The sequence below is a fragment of the Haliotis cracherodii genome, unplaced genomic scaffold (genome assembly GCF_022045235.1).
Source record: "Haliotis cracherodii isolate W230 unplaced genomic scaffold, xgHalCrac1.p SCAF_13, whole genome shotgun sequence".
NCBI classification, from domain to species: Eukaryota; Metazoa; Mollusca; class Gastropoda; order Lepetellida; family Haliotidae; genus Haliotis; species Haliotis cracherodii.
In genome coordinates, this window is record NW_027266268.1 from 36,313,830 (window position 1) to 36,328,796 (window position 14,967).

The 14,967-nt window shown below is 39.9% G+C and overlaps 1 protein-coding gene across 1 annotated transcript in view; it reads right to left on the reverse strand.

The window, feature by feature from the left end:
* The window catches only part of LOC139458672 (whirlin-like), a 46,547-nt gene extending 44,799 nt beyond the window's left edge, over window positions 1-1,748 (reverse strand). The window contains exon 1 of the mRNA XM_071240086.1: window positions 1,722-1,748. Coding sequence (XP_071096187.1) covers window positions 1,722-1,748 — 27 coding nt within the window. The remainder of the gene's footprint in view (window positions 1-1,721) is intronic.
* Between the last annotated feature and the right edge of the window lie 13,219 nt (window positions 1,749-14,967).

The following is a 14,967-nucleotide window of genomic DNA, read 5'->3' on the forward strand; positions in this document are numbered from 1 at the left end:
ATTTGTTTTGTTATATCGAAATTCAGTTTAAAGTTTATGAAGCCTTTAAACCATCCTCTATTTCATTACAGTTACCTACGCACTGTGTAATACCAGAAGCCATCTAGTTTTCTTGAAGACGAGAGTCAATATCACGTGACAGGTCAATACTGATCATGTGACAAGTCAATATGCAAGGTCAGTGTCAGAAACGACGTGATTTGGGTGCCTACATTGAAATGTCTTGTTTTATCACGTGATACGGATTAACCAAAGGCATTGCAAGATTCTTAACAGAGGTATAACAATTACTTTAATCAAGACCTAACCAAGAACTACTGCTATTCATTACAGATACATGTAGTGTGCTAATACATAAGTAGATTACCTTAGATAAAAACTTGTAGAGCCTCATACTTTTAGCTGGTGCTAATTTTGGTCGATGAATGTTGCTTCATTGTCTTTTTATATAGGTTTGGACAAAGATTGGTTGAGAATGTTTTGGTGTGTTTAAGGATGTGAGAGAGGGAGTAGACTTGAACCCTTCTCTGAGCAGTGCTTAAATTACTATTTTTACACTATTCTGCCAAACATTGAACTATATCATGTTGAACGATAAGATATGCATACAATGTTTAACAGCAAGAACAGTTTTATATAAATGATGCATATAACAAGATGTTCAGTCAATTTTTGCAGAACAGAAAAAATCTGAAATGTCTTTTAATAAAAATAATTTAACCTACCTACCAAGTTTTCAAAAACCAATACATAAAACATGTCTAACAACAAACAAGACACCTAAGAACCATCATGTTGGAATACAGATACCTGTATTAACAAATCATGTTGTTTTCTTTTCTGTGATGTACTTTTTCAAAAATATAATTACAAATACAAAGAAAATAATGATTTCTCCTTTCATATTGTGTTGAATGCTAAAATTGTAAGCATTGGGACAAATCACAGACATAAAAAGCAAAAAAATATAAAGTTATTTTTAGAAGGTTTCAGAAGAATGTGACTGAAATAAGTGTTTTTACTTTGATATAGAGAATCTCACCCGAGTGTCTTTTGATATCAAATATATCAACATGAGTTGACAAAAGTGGAAAAACACCTCGGCAAGCCACTTTTCCATTTAACGTATTCGACGTAATAAGCGCCCAGGGTGCTCTCAGAATTAGAAATGGGGAGCTCTTATTAGCATATTATTTTGGTGAAAAAACAGAGTTGAAAGATAAATTTTGTGGTTTATGCTGACAGCCTGAAATGTTTATGTACGACAGATACATTTTCCAGAACTTAATTGCCCATAATTAAGGGTGCATATAACACACGAGTGCGTATTATATGCGAATAAATAAGTCTTGTATACATTGATCAATCGGAAGGGGTGCTAATTGGGATTGTTCACTAGCCAATATATTAGCAAATATTTCCGTGGGTGCTTATTAGAGCTAGCACTTATTACATCAAATACTGTATATCAAAGAGTGTTGATATATTTGATATCAAAAGAAACAAGGGTGAGATTTTATTTATCATACAACATCATTCTTCCAACTTTTTCAGATTGTAGACAGTAATAAGCAGTCTTATGTGTAAAAAGTACTGCCAACAGCTTCAGTCGCAGAGCCATTAATGATGTCATTTGATTGTGACATCACAATGGTCTGCAAAGCATTGGGATGCAATTTCATTGCAGTGATATCTACAATGTAGATATTGCTTGATCTCACCCAAGCGATATCACCTGTAGGAGCCATTTTTGGATTATAAATGATATTCCTCTCCGTGACAGGGTGTATAAAATATCCACAAGAACATAATGAAACAGCCTTACAATTTACATTCGGGACTGTCCATTTAAGTTCATTTTAGAGATACAGAAATCAGATAAGATGGTCTGAATGCTCACTCATACCCAAATTTAGAAGCCTTGACACTGAGTGGCTGATTAGAGTGTTAAAGTCTTATGGAGGATTGTCAGATTGTCTCCACGCGGAGAGGTATCCTATCGAAGTAAAAGATCTGACTATAAAGAGATTGGTCCACTTCCAAATCGTGTTTATTATGGAATCAATGACATGACTCAGAGGTGGAGCTTCACACGTGTCACAGCTGTGGGTGATTGCAGTTTAATATCAGTGGGAAATCTCAGAGTGACACCCAAGTAGGGGATGAACATTTCATCACAGACATTAAACTATCTGGAAACCAGACTCAAAAATTTATAAAGAAGCTGTGGAATGGAATATGTAATATCACCCAGATGGACGATCTGGTAGAGGAATATCCATAATATTTAGTGGTACATGTATTCAATATTTTTTTACCTTCCCTTTCTTTACATTTGTACGGAAGCCTTTTAGGGCCATTTGTTTTTTGTTTTTTTCTTGAAATTTCAAGAGATTAAGTTGAAATTTCAAGATGTTATGTTGAAATTTCAAAATGATTATCTTGAAATTTCAAGATACTAAGTTGAAATTTCAAAATGATTATCTTGAAATTTCAACTTAGTATGTACCGGTATCTTGAAATTTCAGCTTAGTACATATCTTGAAATTTCAACATAACATCTTGGGTATTTTTACCTGAAAGCCAAATGAATAGATGTACACTTTCTGTCAATAAATGAATTTCGCAATCGGCTGATACGCAATCGTTTATCTAATAGTTATATTTCAATGGTGTCAACTCCTTCAATTAAATAGAATCAAGTCACCAAATGCTGTTCCTACTTAATCAAAACTTTGAAAACTGTAGGAAGGCAAACTAGGCGAGCATTCACATTAAAATCAGATCTATTACACTAACACAATGGCTCTCTGCCTAAAGATCTGAAAACACTTCCATAGAAGGTCGCATCAGGTGGACCCCGAGCGATCTTTGACCGCCCAATAGAAATGAAGAATGAGTGAGGTTTTGAGCCAATCAGATATCAGCTCTCTAAATCTATTTGGCTTTATTTCTATACCGCCCTAAAATGGAAATTTCGATTTTAACAAAAGAAAACTCACAGGACAAAAATATTCCTTCGATGGAATTTCAGGTATTGAAAGATTTAACATTTATTTGATCTAATTATAAGCATAAACAATTTAATTAAACAAAATAACTGAACATTGTTGAATTAGACAAATGCATGTGTACCCCAGGGTATTTATTTTTCGATGAACCTAAAAGTGTTCAAAGTATGTGCATGGCCCTCCTAACTGTGATTCCTGGGAACAAGGAGGAGGTAGGGTAGCCTGGTGGTTAAAGCGTTCACTCATCACACCGCAAACCGTAGTTTGATTCCCACATGGGTACAATGTGTGAAGCTCATTTCTGGTGTCCATATTATGACTGGACTTATGCTATCAACGGCATAAAACTATACTCACTCACTCCGGGAACATTTTGTCATGCTTTTTAAGGATGCCATGCAAGTAAATTGGGGTCCCAGGCTTCGAAATAGGGGGTCCCAGGCTTGGAAATAGGGGGTCCCAACTGCTGTATAAACAACAAAAAATAAATTATACTAACCAGAAACCATAAAACAAATGTCTGCCCTGACCATGGGTGGGATTTTCCTGGTCTGAAACAAAGCCTAAGGCCACACATTTTATATTTTTCGTTTCACGAACCCACTGCCCCTACTGAAAAGCAGCTGATAAGGAATAAATGAAACCAGAGACCATATAATATATTATATGGTCTCTGATGAAACATAAAAGTATTTATTTCTATTATTGTATTCGACGTATCTGTCGTACATAAACATTTCAGGCTGCCAGCATAAACCAAAAAATGTTTCTTTCAACTCTGTTTTTTTCACCAAAATAATATTCTAATAAGAGCCCCCTATTTCTAATTTTGAGAGCGCTTATGTCGAATACGGTATGTCTCCCGCTAGTTATATAGGTCCTCTTATACACTAAAAAAATTATATATCAATTCCATGTCTACATCACTATCAGTGATTCAAGAAGCTAGCTGCAGTTTTAATAGCTCCACTTCAGAATGACTTTCATTTAAATACATAAATGATGGACATCAATGAGCTATTCATTTTTATTTATTTTTTGAGCAAGTAATGAAGTAATTAAAATATGACATCAATATTAAAAAATATGTGCTGGCTACGATGGCAAAAATTGATTTGGTCGTAATGATTCAAACGGACACACCCCATGATTCACTGTTCAAATAATTGACATCAGGCTCTAGTTTGCCTCTGGTAAACCCCTGGGTTTGCAAAAAGATAACAAATACACAATTTTGACAGAAACAACTTTTATATTGAAAGAATCACCAGTGAGAAAACCTGTGAAAATTTCTAGACTTGATTCAATTAGGACTATTAGTGTAAGGGATGGGAAGGGAAAATAATATGATGCAGGGACTGTGAGACAGACTAGCCAAAACAGTGTAAACCATGACATGAAACAAGTTTGGCCCAAGACAAGGTCACGCTCTGTTGTCCCAAGGTCAGTGTCAAGTCAATCTGTACACCTATATAGATACTACTATAGTAACCAAACTAGCTCATCCTCCACTGAATCTCTGAGCACATCTCAAATAAGCTGTCACAAAACTCATAAACACTTGAACTATTTTTTATTTCATTTTTTACATATCTCCCTCATCTGATAAGGTCATCTGACAGATACTCAGGAGGGTCTTTGGCCTAAGGCTACATGTGAACTCTGACCTCCGGTAGTGTACCAATAAAACACCAAGCAGGTTCCCATAGAGACGATCAGATGAGTTGTCTAATGTTTACTGCACATGTATTTAATTATTCATGCTGCTGCCAATTAAGTCCAAGTGTAGTCTGCAGGGCAAGGAGCTGGGCATGAGGCGCCAATACCATGCCTTGTGGTCCCCATACTTTGTTTATCATTATACAGACATAGAATTAAGTACCGGGTAAAACAATTATCTGGCCAGCAGGGTCACCTGATGTTTGTTTGTTTCTTTCTATGTTGTGTAATGCCACACTCAACAATATTCAGACAATAACAAGGTGGTCTGTAAATAATAGTGAGGCTATCCAGTGATTGACATTCAGTTACTCTACTCAAGAGGACATATTCATCATGTCACATGAACAAGTTACACATTCTAATTTACAGTGTTTGTTTGTGGACGCCCATCTGATACTGGTAAGAAGGGTTTCAGGCTCCAAAGACAAATACACCATATTCATTCATATTCCAACCCAATGACAGTGTCATGTTACTATTTGATTCTGGAACAGATGAACATGTCATATTGAGAGCAATGATCATTATTTCTTAATGAAAAGGTCTTAAGATGTCTCCAAACCAGACCACCTCATCTAGTTAGTCGCCTCAAACAACATGCATAGGTTGCTGAGACCTTCTCCAACCCAGAATGATGGGAATGATTATGTCTACATCTTGAAAATATTTGCTAGACCTTTGATAAACTCACACCTTATATTCCTGGAAAACAGAATTCAATATTTTCAAAAATATCTAGCAAAATCTGCCTAAAAACATTCTAAACATCTATAACCAAAATTTTTCTCATATACCAGCATCACACTGACAACACACACTGCATCAACGTCCACACTGGCTGTCAAATGGCATTGCTTTTATACAGAACATTTTTTAATAGGAAAGTCAATATTTCAACTGCATTGTTCTCCCTCTGATAAATATTTATCTGTAATACATACCTGTTAACTAAAGTAGTTTTGTCATATTAAACACTGTAGGTTGGAGGAAGAGTCCCTCACACTTCCCAGCTGTATGGGGCGGACTGTAAATCATCAATTTTGGACCAGATGAACCGGTGGTTGACATAATGAACAGTCAGTGCCATCAGGTAGGATGGCATACAAATCAATCAACTCATCCAGCCAAACCACACCATCCATTTAGTCACCTCATACGATAAGCATGGGTTAGTTGGGGCTACTTCTAACTCTATTGACTTCAGGAACAGAATCATCCAACATCAAAATGTATAAGAAGCAATGGCTGTTGTTAAATGTCACACTCAGCAATATTCCAGCTGTATGACGGCGGTCTGTAAATAATCGAGTATGGACCAGACAATCCTGTGATTGACATCATGAGAATCGATCCACGCAATTGGCATACGATGACATGCATCAACCAAGTCAGCGAGACTGACCACCCGATCGCGTTAGTCGACTCTTACGGAATGCATAGTCGCCTCTTACGGCAAGCATGGGTTGCTGAAGACCTATTCTACCCCGGATCTTCACGGGTTCAATTTGAACTTGAACATTATGGTGAAGTATTGCCATAAACAAGATATATTGCATAAAAATGACATCAAAGAACATTGGATTTTACCTCAGTGAATCTATTGTGTACGGCGAGTGTATCCCAATGTCATTCCTTCACGAGCTCTTCAGATGGGAATTGTTGAAACAGATTCACAAACTCTCAAAGATGGCGATGCCAGTTCCTCATCCGTTGGTATGTCCTCCCGGAACATGGTATATATATTCCCATACACTTACTGACGTCGCAGCTCAAATCAGAACACTTAAACTCCAATCAAATGATATTGTCCAGAACTCTTCACACCACTTTTACATCCAACTTCAAGAATAGGGTTATTATAACTTAACAACTGCCAACAAAGTCTGTTTGGAGCTTACAGCAAATCTGCACCACCAAAAGCCTATACATAAATAAATATCGATACCCGAAGATGGATGAATATTTAACCAAGGCAATCTGCTGTGCTATACGCACACATGTTCCCGATCAATCTAACGGACCCGACTTCGATGATTAAATCACGTGACTGTGTAACAGGTGCCCGTGCAAACATTAAAGTATGACGGAGTTATGTCCCCTTATTTATTAGACACTCATCTGCAGATTGTAGTAATGAAACATAAAAATGAATGTTTTTGCAAAATCGGTTTACAGATCCGCCGAACCCCTGAAATGGAAAATTGGAGAAAAATATTAACGAAATTATTTTTAATCCAATAAATAAAAGAGGGTTTGAGTGATCCTGGCATGTTGTTGTTGTTGTTGTTGTTGTGGTAGTGATCCTGGCATGTTGTTGTTGTTGTTGTATTATTATTACAAAACACTTGCGTAAAACATCCCGTCCTTAAATCATATACTATATTTTTCGATTACGTATAGCACAGTATCACCATTTGGAAATAAACATATTTGGAATATACAGTATATTTTACAGCAAATATATATTTTCTTTCTGAGCGCGAGCTACAGGTGGCATATTTGCCTGACTTTAACATGACAGCGATAACTGTTGTGTTCTCAGTAGAGTGTGAAACTTACTAGGTTCTGATTGATAAGACAAAGTCGGATTCTAATTTTCAGGTAAAATTAAATTTTGAAATATACTTTTAATTTATCACAAATAAAAAAGAAAATCAAGCCTCGGTCTACTGCCCCGTTCACTGTGGTAAAACACGTAGTGTGATGTTTTGCGACTGAAATGATCAATGGTAGGTCTGGAAGAGTTAAGTCCCATGGTGAAAGAGTCACATGATTCGCGTTTGCTAGTGCAGCCGAGTTATTTTAAGTTCGCTTCATGTACAGTTGCAATAGGTTTTCAATCTCATTTAAATACGATCTTAGTTCTCGCTACCGCTAAACAAAGATCTGAGGACATCCCATTACGGGTCACGTCAGACAGACCTTGCGCGAACTTTGACCGAGCAATAGTTAGACTGACAAGAAGTCGACATTAGCCAAACAGAAGGCAGCTCTCTCATGCTTTACGGCACTAGTTTCAAACTGACGACTACACTTCGAAATATATTTTGACAAATTCTCGATTGAAAACTGAACAAAGGAACATTTTCGGAATGGCTGATAGATGGACAAAATTGTATCATGGATTAAGTCCTAAATTCCGTAACTGTCGTTTGGAATATCCCTTCGAGGTTGCATGATTAGAAAACACTTTCCTGATCTGGTAAGCGACGCTCTGATTGGTCGGATGAAAGGTCGTTCTGACGTGACCTGTAATGGGATGTCCTCAGATCTTTGTTTGGCAGTATACCCAAGATTTGTTTTTAATGAGATTGAATAGGATTTTGTATTTGTTTGTTGTTTATCGCCGCACTATAATCCATGTGTAATCCAGGTTAGAATACATGTCCCCGACAACCCATGAATGTCTAGAGCTAGAGGCAACTAAATGGATCGGGTGGTCAGATTCGGTGACTTGGTTGACGCCATCGTATCCCATATTGCTGAGTGCGGCGTTAACAACAATCAACCAAACATAGCCCCAAACCACTCTGATTTAGAATATACTATACTGTTTAACTGGACGGAAGATGAACCCATACTGGATTACTGAAATGCCATTGCAAAAAACCGGCCTAGGTCACTTTCTTTTCGCTCCAAATTCCAACAAGCTAGCCCGACCTGTCTTTACAGTGGCGTGTTGCGGACACGTTTAACGGCACACTGGATAATCCAGTGTATTATATCTCCGTTCTGGTATGAGAATAACATAGATATCAGTTTGTTGTTTAACGCCGCACTCAGCAATATTCCAGCTGTATGTAAATTAATCGTGTTTGAACTAGACAATCTAGTGACTGACATCATGAGCATCTATCCACGCAATTGGAATACGATGACATGCATCAACCAAGTCAGTGAGCCTGACCAACCGACCCCGTTAATTCTTACGACAAGCATAGTTGCCTTTTTGCTAACCCCGATTTTCACGCGTCACATAGATATTGGTCATTCGCTGCCATAGCTCGTTTAGGAAGTGACGTCACCATCTCAAGGTCTCTGCACGCATCAGTGACGTCATCTAGCTGTATTCTATTGCACGGCTAATTTATATTGGATCGCACGTATGCGGGAGTGAGTATGGACACGTGGGATGACATGCGGACATTGTATAAATTTGTTTTTATTTTTAATGTTTCCTTTTCATCAATACTTGTCTTATACTTCTTAAAGACTTTTGTGTCTCATAGGTCATACTGGCCGGGCATTGCACACATCCACACGAAATATCTAGTAATTGTTATGATGTACAATGCGTTACATGTAAATAAAAATCACCACCTTCCTCTTCTTCTTAGGACTGTGTCATATTTTGGCCCCGACCGATTTTATGTAACATTTTTTCATGTCTCCTCAGCCCTCTATAATAAATGATTTAATCATATTTTTCTTCAAAAAAATGAATGAGGATTGGTGCACAAGTCATGTGGCTTATGTCACTACCACCCCAGAATAAATAAACAGCCCCTGAATAATGTTTACATGTTATTTTTTTTATTTGTAAAATACAGAACTGTCAATTTTACATGAACCTCCCCTTCTACTTGTGATACATTTTAGCGACCCCTCTACTCCGCTGTCTTTTTCTTGTAATGACAATCCCCCTTTAACTCCCCCCCCCCCCCCCCCCCCCCCCCTTCTCTCTCTGTGTGTCTCGACCAGAAGACACAGCAATGTTGTGTGTGAGACTGCCAATCAACATGAGCCTACTTTCCTTTTAAACAATCGCACCTTGCCAGTGAATTGGCTTTCTGTTACAGTATTGAGTAAGCGTTTATCGAATTCCCACTACCCGAAAACACCTGTTCTATATTATTTGTATATCATTGCCTGTATGTACACTTGAAGCCCAGCCACAACATCTCAGAGCAATTTGTTTCTCGTAGAAGCATTGATTTGTTCCGACTTACATATCTACCTATATGTTTCCATAGTAACCAGGTTTTAATATATATACAACAAGGCTTGTTCAATAGGGAATTGACGAGCACAAAATAAAGATTTTAGAACTGTCGTTCGGCGACATTAACGTCTTCCTGGCCATTGGCGCTTGCGAGAACAGCCGATGACGTGTCAGCCACAGTGTAGCAACCGGCCATGCTCCATCATGTGTCGAGTTAACCCGCGAAGAAACCCGTGAAGATTCGGGGTAGAATAGGTCTTCAGCCGGCCATGCTTGTCGTAAGAGGCGACTAACGGGATCGGGTGGTCAGGCTCGCTGACTTGGTTGATGCATGTCAGCGATCCCAAGTGCGTGGATCGATGCTCCTGATGTCAATCACTGGATTGTCTGGTCCAGACTCGATTATTTACAGACCGCCATCATATAGCTGGAATATTGCTGAGTGCGCGTTAAACAACAAACAAACAACCATAAGTCGAGTTGCATATTTGGGATTCTGTCAACAAATAAACTGACGAATTGAGAGGGTTTCTTTCACAAAATGCTGACTTGTCGTTTGCGGGTGGAATAAAAGTGGTTCAGGTGGAGGTTTACTTCTTGTGGGGGTTGAAATTCGTGTAGACTCGAACTGAATGTACAGACGGTCAATAACAAAACTTTTTAAAGCTTGTTTTGTCTGATGTCTAAGTATTGACTCGCACTTACACTGGGGGCAGAATTAATGTTTTAACTCACACATGGTAACCACACAGTCCCCGATTCTATCGACTCATACGACACACTGTGAATACTGGAAGACGCAGAGTTGCTTCCCTTGAGGCGGCCAGAATCCTATGGTCGTGGGTTCGATTCCTGATTAGCCACTACCATATCCATACATCACTTCGGGCTTACCCCCACTCACTCCCACTACAAGGGTTGCAACAGCCGATGCTATCCCACCTAAATCTTCAGCTATATGTGCAACTACTACTACTACTACAACAACAACTACTACTACTACTACTAACATGAGGTGCGGTGGGGTAGCCTAGTGGTTTAAAGCGTTCGCTCGTCACGCCGACTGCCCGGGTTCGATTCCCCACATGGGTACAATATGTGAAGCCCATTTCTGGTGTCCCCCGCCATGATATTGCTGGAATATTGCTAAACGTAAAACCATACTCACTCACTGATAACATGATTTCACCATAGTAGGAAACATGCATTACTGAACTTCCTCCCACATTAAACCCGATTAAACCTAAACCCACTCACTACTGATATCACAATCCTAATAACCACTACTTGATACTATCCTACGTCTATCCCAACAATTAGAACTTATACATCTACTGTTGCGTTTGAGACTGTTGTGCAGAGTTGCGTCCCTCAGGCGCACCAGGAACCTGTGATTGCAATTTCATTAAAATCATATCTTAGTTCTCGGTACCGCTAAACAAAGATCTGAGGACACCCTATTACGGGTCACGACAGACCGACTTTTCGCGAACTTTGACCGACCAACGGAAGTCGACATTAGCCAATCAGAAGGTAGCTTTCTCGTGCTTTACGGCATTAATGTCAAATTTGCGACCACGCTTCGAAACATATTTTGACAACTTCTTGACTAAAAAAATGAAACTTGAACAAAAGAATATTCTGGAATGACTAATAGATGGTCTAGATTGTATGGATTCAGTCGTAAAGCCCGTAACTATCGTTCGGAATAAATACCCCGTGTTGAAGTGTTCGAGGTTGCATGATTAGGAATCACATTCCGACAGTCACTTTCATGCGACGCTCTGATTGGTCGGATGAAAGGTCGTTACGACGTGACCCGTAATGGGATGTCCTCAGATCTTTTAGCGGTAGAGAACTAAGATCTGATTTTAATGAGATTGCCTATGATTATGGGTTCGAAGTCCAGATCGTAGAGTCAACAAGATGGAAAACATCCCAGACCTGAATTACTTTCCATCCACATTCATCTGAAACGCCGTGTTATCACTGAGGGCGGTCGGGTAGCCTAGTGGTTAAAGCGTTCGCTCGTCACGCCGAATACCTGGGTTCGAATCCCGACATGGGTACAATGTGTGAAGCCCATTTCTGGTGTCCCCCGCCGTATTATTGCTGGAATATTGCTAAAAGCGGCGTAAAACCATACTCATTCATTGTTATCACTGAAATACTGTTCGAAGCAGCGTAAAGCAAACTCACGCATTCAACCTTGCTACTACTTCCCTAAGTACAGGGCGGCTGTAAAATATTGTTGACCGTCAACCATATTGTTCCCGCTCTGACGCACGCTCTATAATTAGCGCTCCCAACAGGGTCACGGACATAGCTCATTACACCGCTTCGCTTGATTACAGCTTCCTCTCAATAGATTTCCAGCTCGGTACCCATTTGGCCGTGCCACGCCTGGTCAATAAAGTCTTTCAGGAAATCTTTAATGTGAATACATGGAATGTGTTGGCGTCAGAGCTCAGAAAGGTCATCGATCGACATCTGAAATATAAGTACACCTTACCTGGGGTACATTTATCATCAGTGGCCAGTGTAAGACACCGATAGTGTTTTTCTCATTTTCTTTTCACAGTAAACTTTTGTAGAGTCGATTGGTATTTAGGCACTATTTAAAAAAATTGTTTGCGGATCAGCCGGAGTTAACTTACCAAAATATAAAACATTAAAATTTGCATACAACTCAAGCATTCCAGCCAAACACTATTTACAACACATAAAACTGTATGAACAATACCAGATTCTTAAATACCGCGCATATGGCAACATATTTAAATAATAAGAAAAACGAATAAAAACATCGACAGAAACTTCTTTTATTCCCCAACTTACCGACCAACGGTTTTCCCAAATAAAATCTATTATCTGTGAAATAAAAAATAACAGTTCTTAGCAACGGCAATGGTTCTGCGTGGCTTACTCGTCATCGGCGTTTTCTTGATTTCACACGTACGTTACACGTGTAACCAGGCACATCAGCTACATGTACGTCACACGTGTAACCAGGCACATCAGCTACATGTACGTCACACGTGTAACCAGGCACATCAGCTACATGTACGTCACACGTGTAACCAGGCACATCAGCTACATGTACATCACACGTGTAACCAGGCACATCAGCTACATGTACGTCACACGTGTAACCAGGCACATCAGCTACATGTACATCACACGTGTAACCAGGCATATCAGCTACATGTACGTCACACGTGTAATCAGGCATATCAGCTACATGTACGTCACACGTGTAACCAGGTACATCAGCTACATGTACGTCACACGTGTAACCAGGCACATCAGCTACATGTACACCACACGTGTAACCAGGCACATCAGTTACATGTACGTTACACGTGTAACGAGGCACATCAGCTACATGTACATAACACGTGTAACCAGGCACATCAGCTACATGTACGTCACACGTGTAACCAGGCACATCAGCTACATGTACGTCACACGTGTAACCAGGCACATCAGCTACATGTACGTCACACGTGTAACCAGGCATATCAGCTACATGTACGTCACACGTGTAACCAGGCACATCAGCTACATGTACGTCACACGTGTAACCAGGTACATCAGCTACATGTACACCACACGTGTAACCAGGCACATCAGCTACATGTACACCACACGTGTAACGAGGCACATCAGCTACATGTACACCACACGTGTAACCAGGCTCATCAGCTACATGTACGTCACACGTGTAACCAGGCACATCAGCTACATGTACATAACACGTGTAACCAGGCACATCAGCTACATGTACACCACACGTGTAACCAGGCACATCAGCTACATGCACGCCACACGTGTAACCAGGCACATCAGTTACATGTACATCACACGTGTAACCAGGCACATCAGCTACATGTACGTCACACGTGTAACCAGGCACATCAGTTACATGTACATAACACGTGTAACCAGGCACATCAGCTACATGTACGTCACACGTGTAACCAGGCACATCAGTTACATGTACATAACACGTGTAACCAGGCACATCAGCTACATGTACGTCACACGTGTTACCAGGCACATCAGTTACATGTACGTCACACGTGTAACCAGGCACATCAGCTACATGTACGTCACACGTGTTACCAGGCACATCAGCTTCATGTACGTCACATGTCTACCTTGTAGGTGTGGAAATTTGCTCATAATATCACCCAAAGGTTCCATGTAACTAACCGGGTTGAAATCTGTCCACACGACTTAAGGTGAGCTGGGGTGAAATAGGGTTCAATGTGCGTCCGCACGTGCGTGCGTGCTTGATGCTAGCCCACTGAGATACCATGAGGCAGTTTAAGATAGATACCCTACTCACACACACTCACACACACTCACACACCCTCACACACCACAACCCGACCAATCCTTGTTTAATTCCCTTGAAGCTGAGCGCCAGGAAGAGAAACAAAAACGTCTTTTGGGTTCGAACCACCGACCTTCCGCTCTGCTCAGACGCTCCACCCACTAGACCACGGAGGCGGTCTAACACGACTTAAAAGTACTAATCCAGCGTCAGGCTACCCTAGCTTGTACATTCAAACACCAAGTACACTCCATATCACAGGGCGGCACTTGCATGAAATTCATGTTGCAATTGATACTTTTTATCGCATCGTATAAAGAACTATAACAAATTCTTAATCCTTTGAATTGGCAAAAAAAGGTATTGATCAATGTATATTTCAACTGATATCGACGCCGGTTCTGTAGAACTCAGTGTCGCTTTATTCCAACATGATGAGTTGTCGATCCATTAACATGACAATATGGACAGGAAAAGCACTACTATTTGATTAAATCATTATACAGCGCTCAATGAGCAAAGCTATGTGGGGCGTTAACGTTCAATACGCCTATTGTGTCAATGCAGAGTACAGCGCAGCTGTGCATATCAACACATTCAACATATTGTCCATGCACTCAGACACAAATATCTGCCGCAGACATGGCCGGCAGGATAAAGCTATGATAATTGCGTATGTTTACTGTAGATCCCACAGAACACATTTACATACTTAAGATGTGATTTATGCAGACTGTCTTTTGTGCAGCTACATCGATGCTATTCAGCCGAGCTCACTAAGAATGTTATAATGGATAACAAAGTACCAATTCCCACTTACACATCTGTGTTGTAAACTGCAGGTTTATGCCTGTAGAATCTGCACGCATGGATATTACTGACTTGCATTTATTCAATACGAGCTCGGGCGATTATATGTCTTGTTTATAGGATATTCTGGCCAGTTTATAACA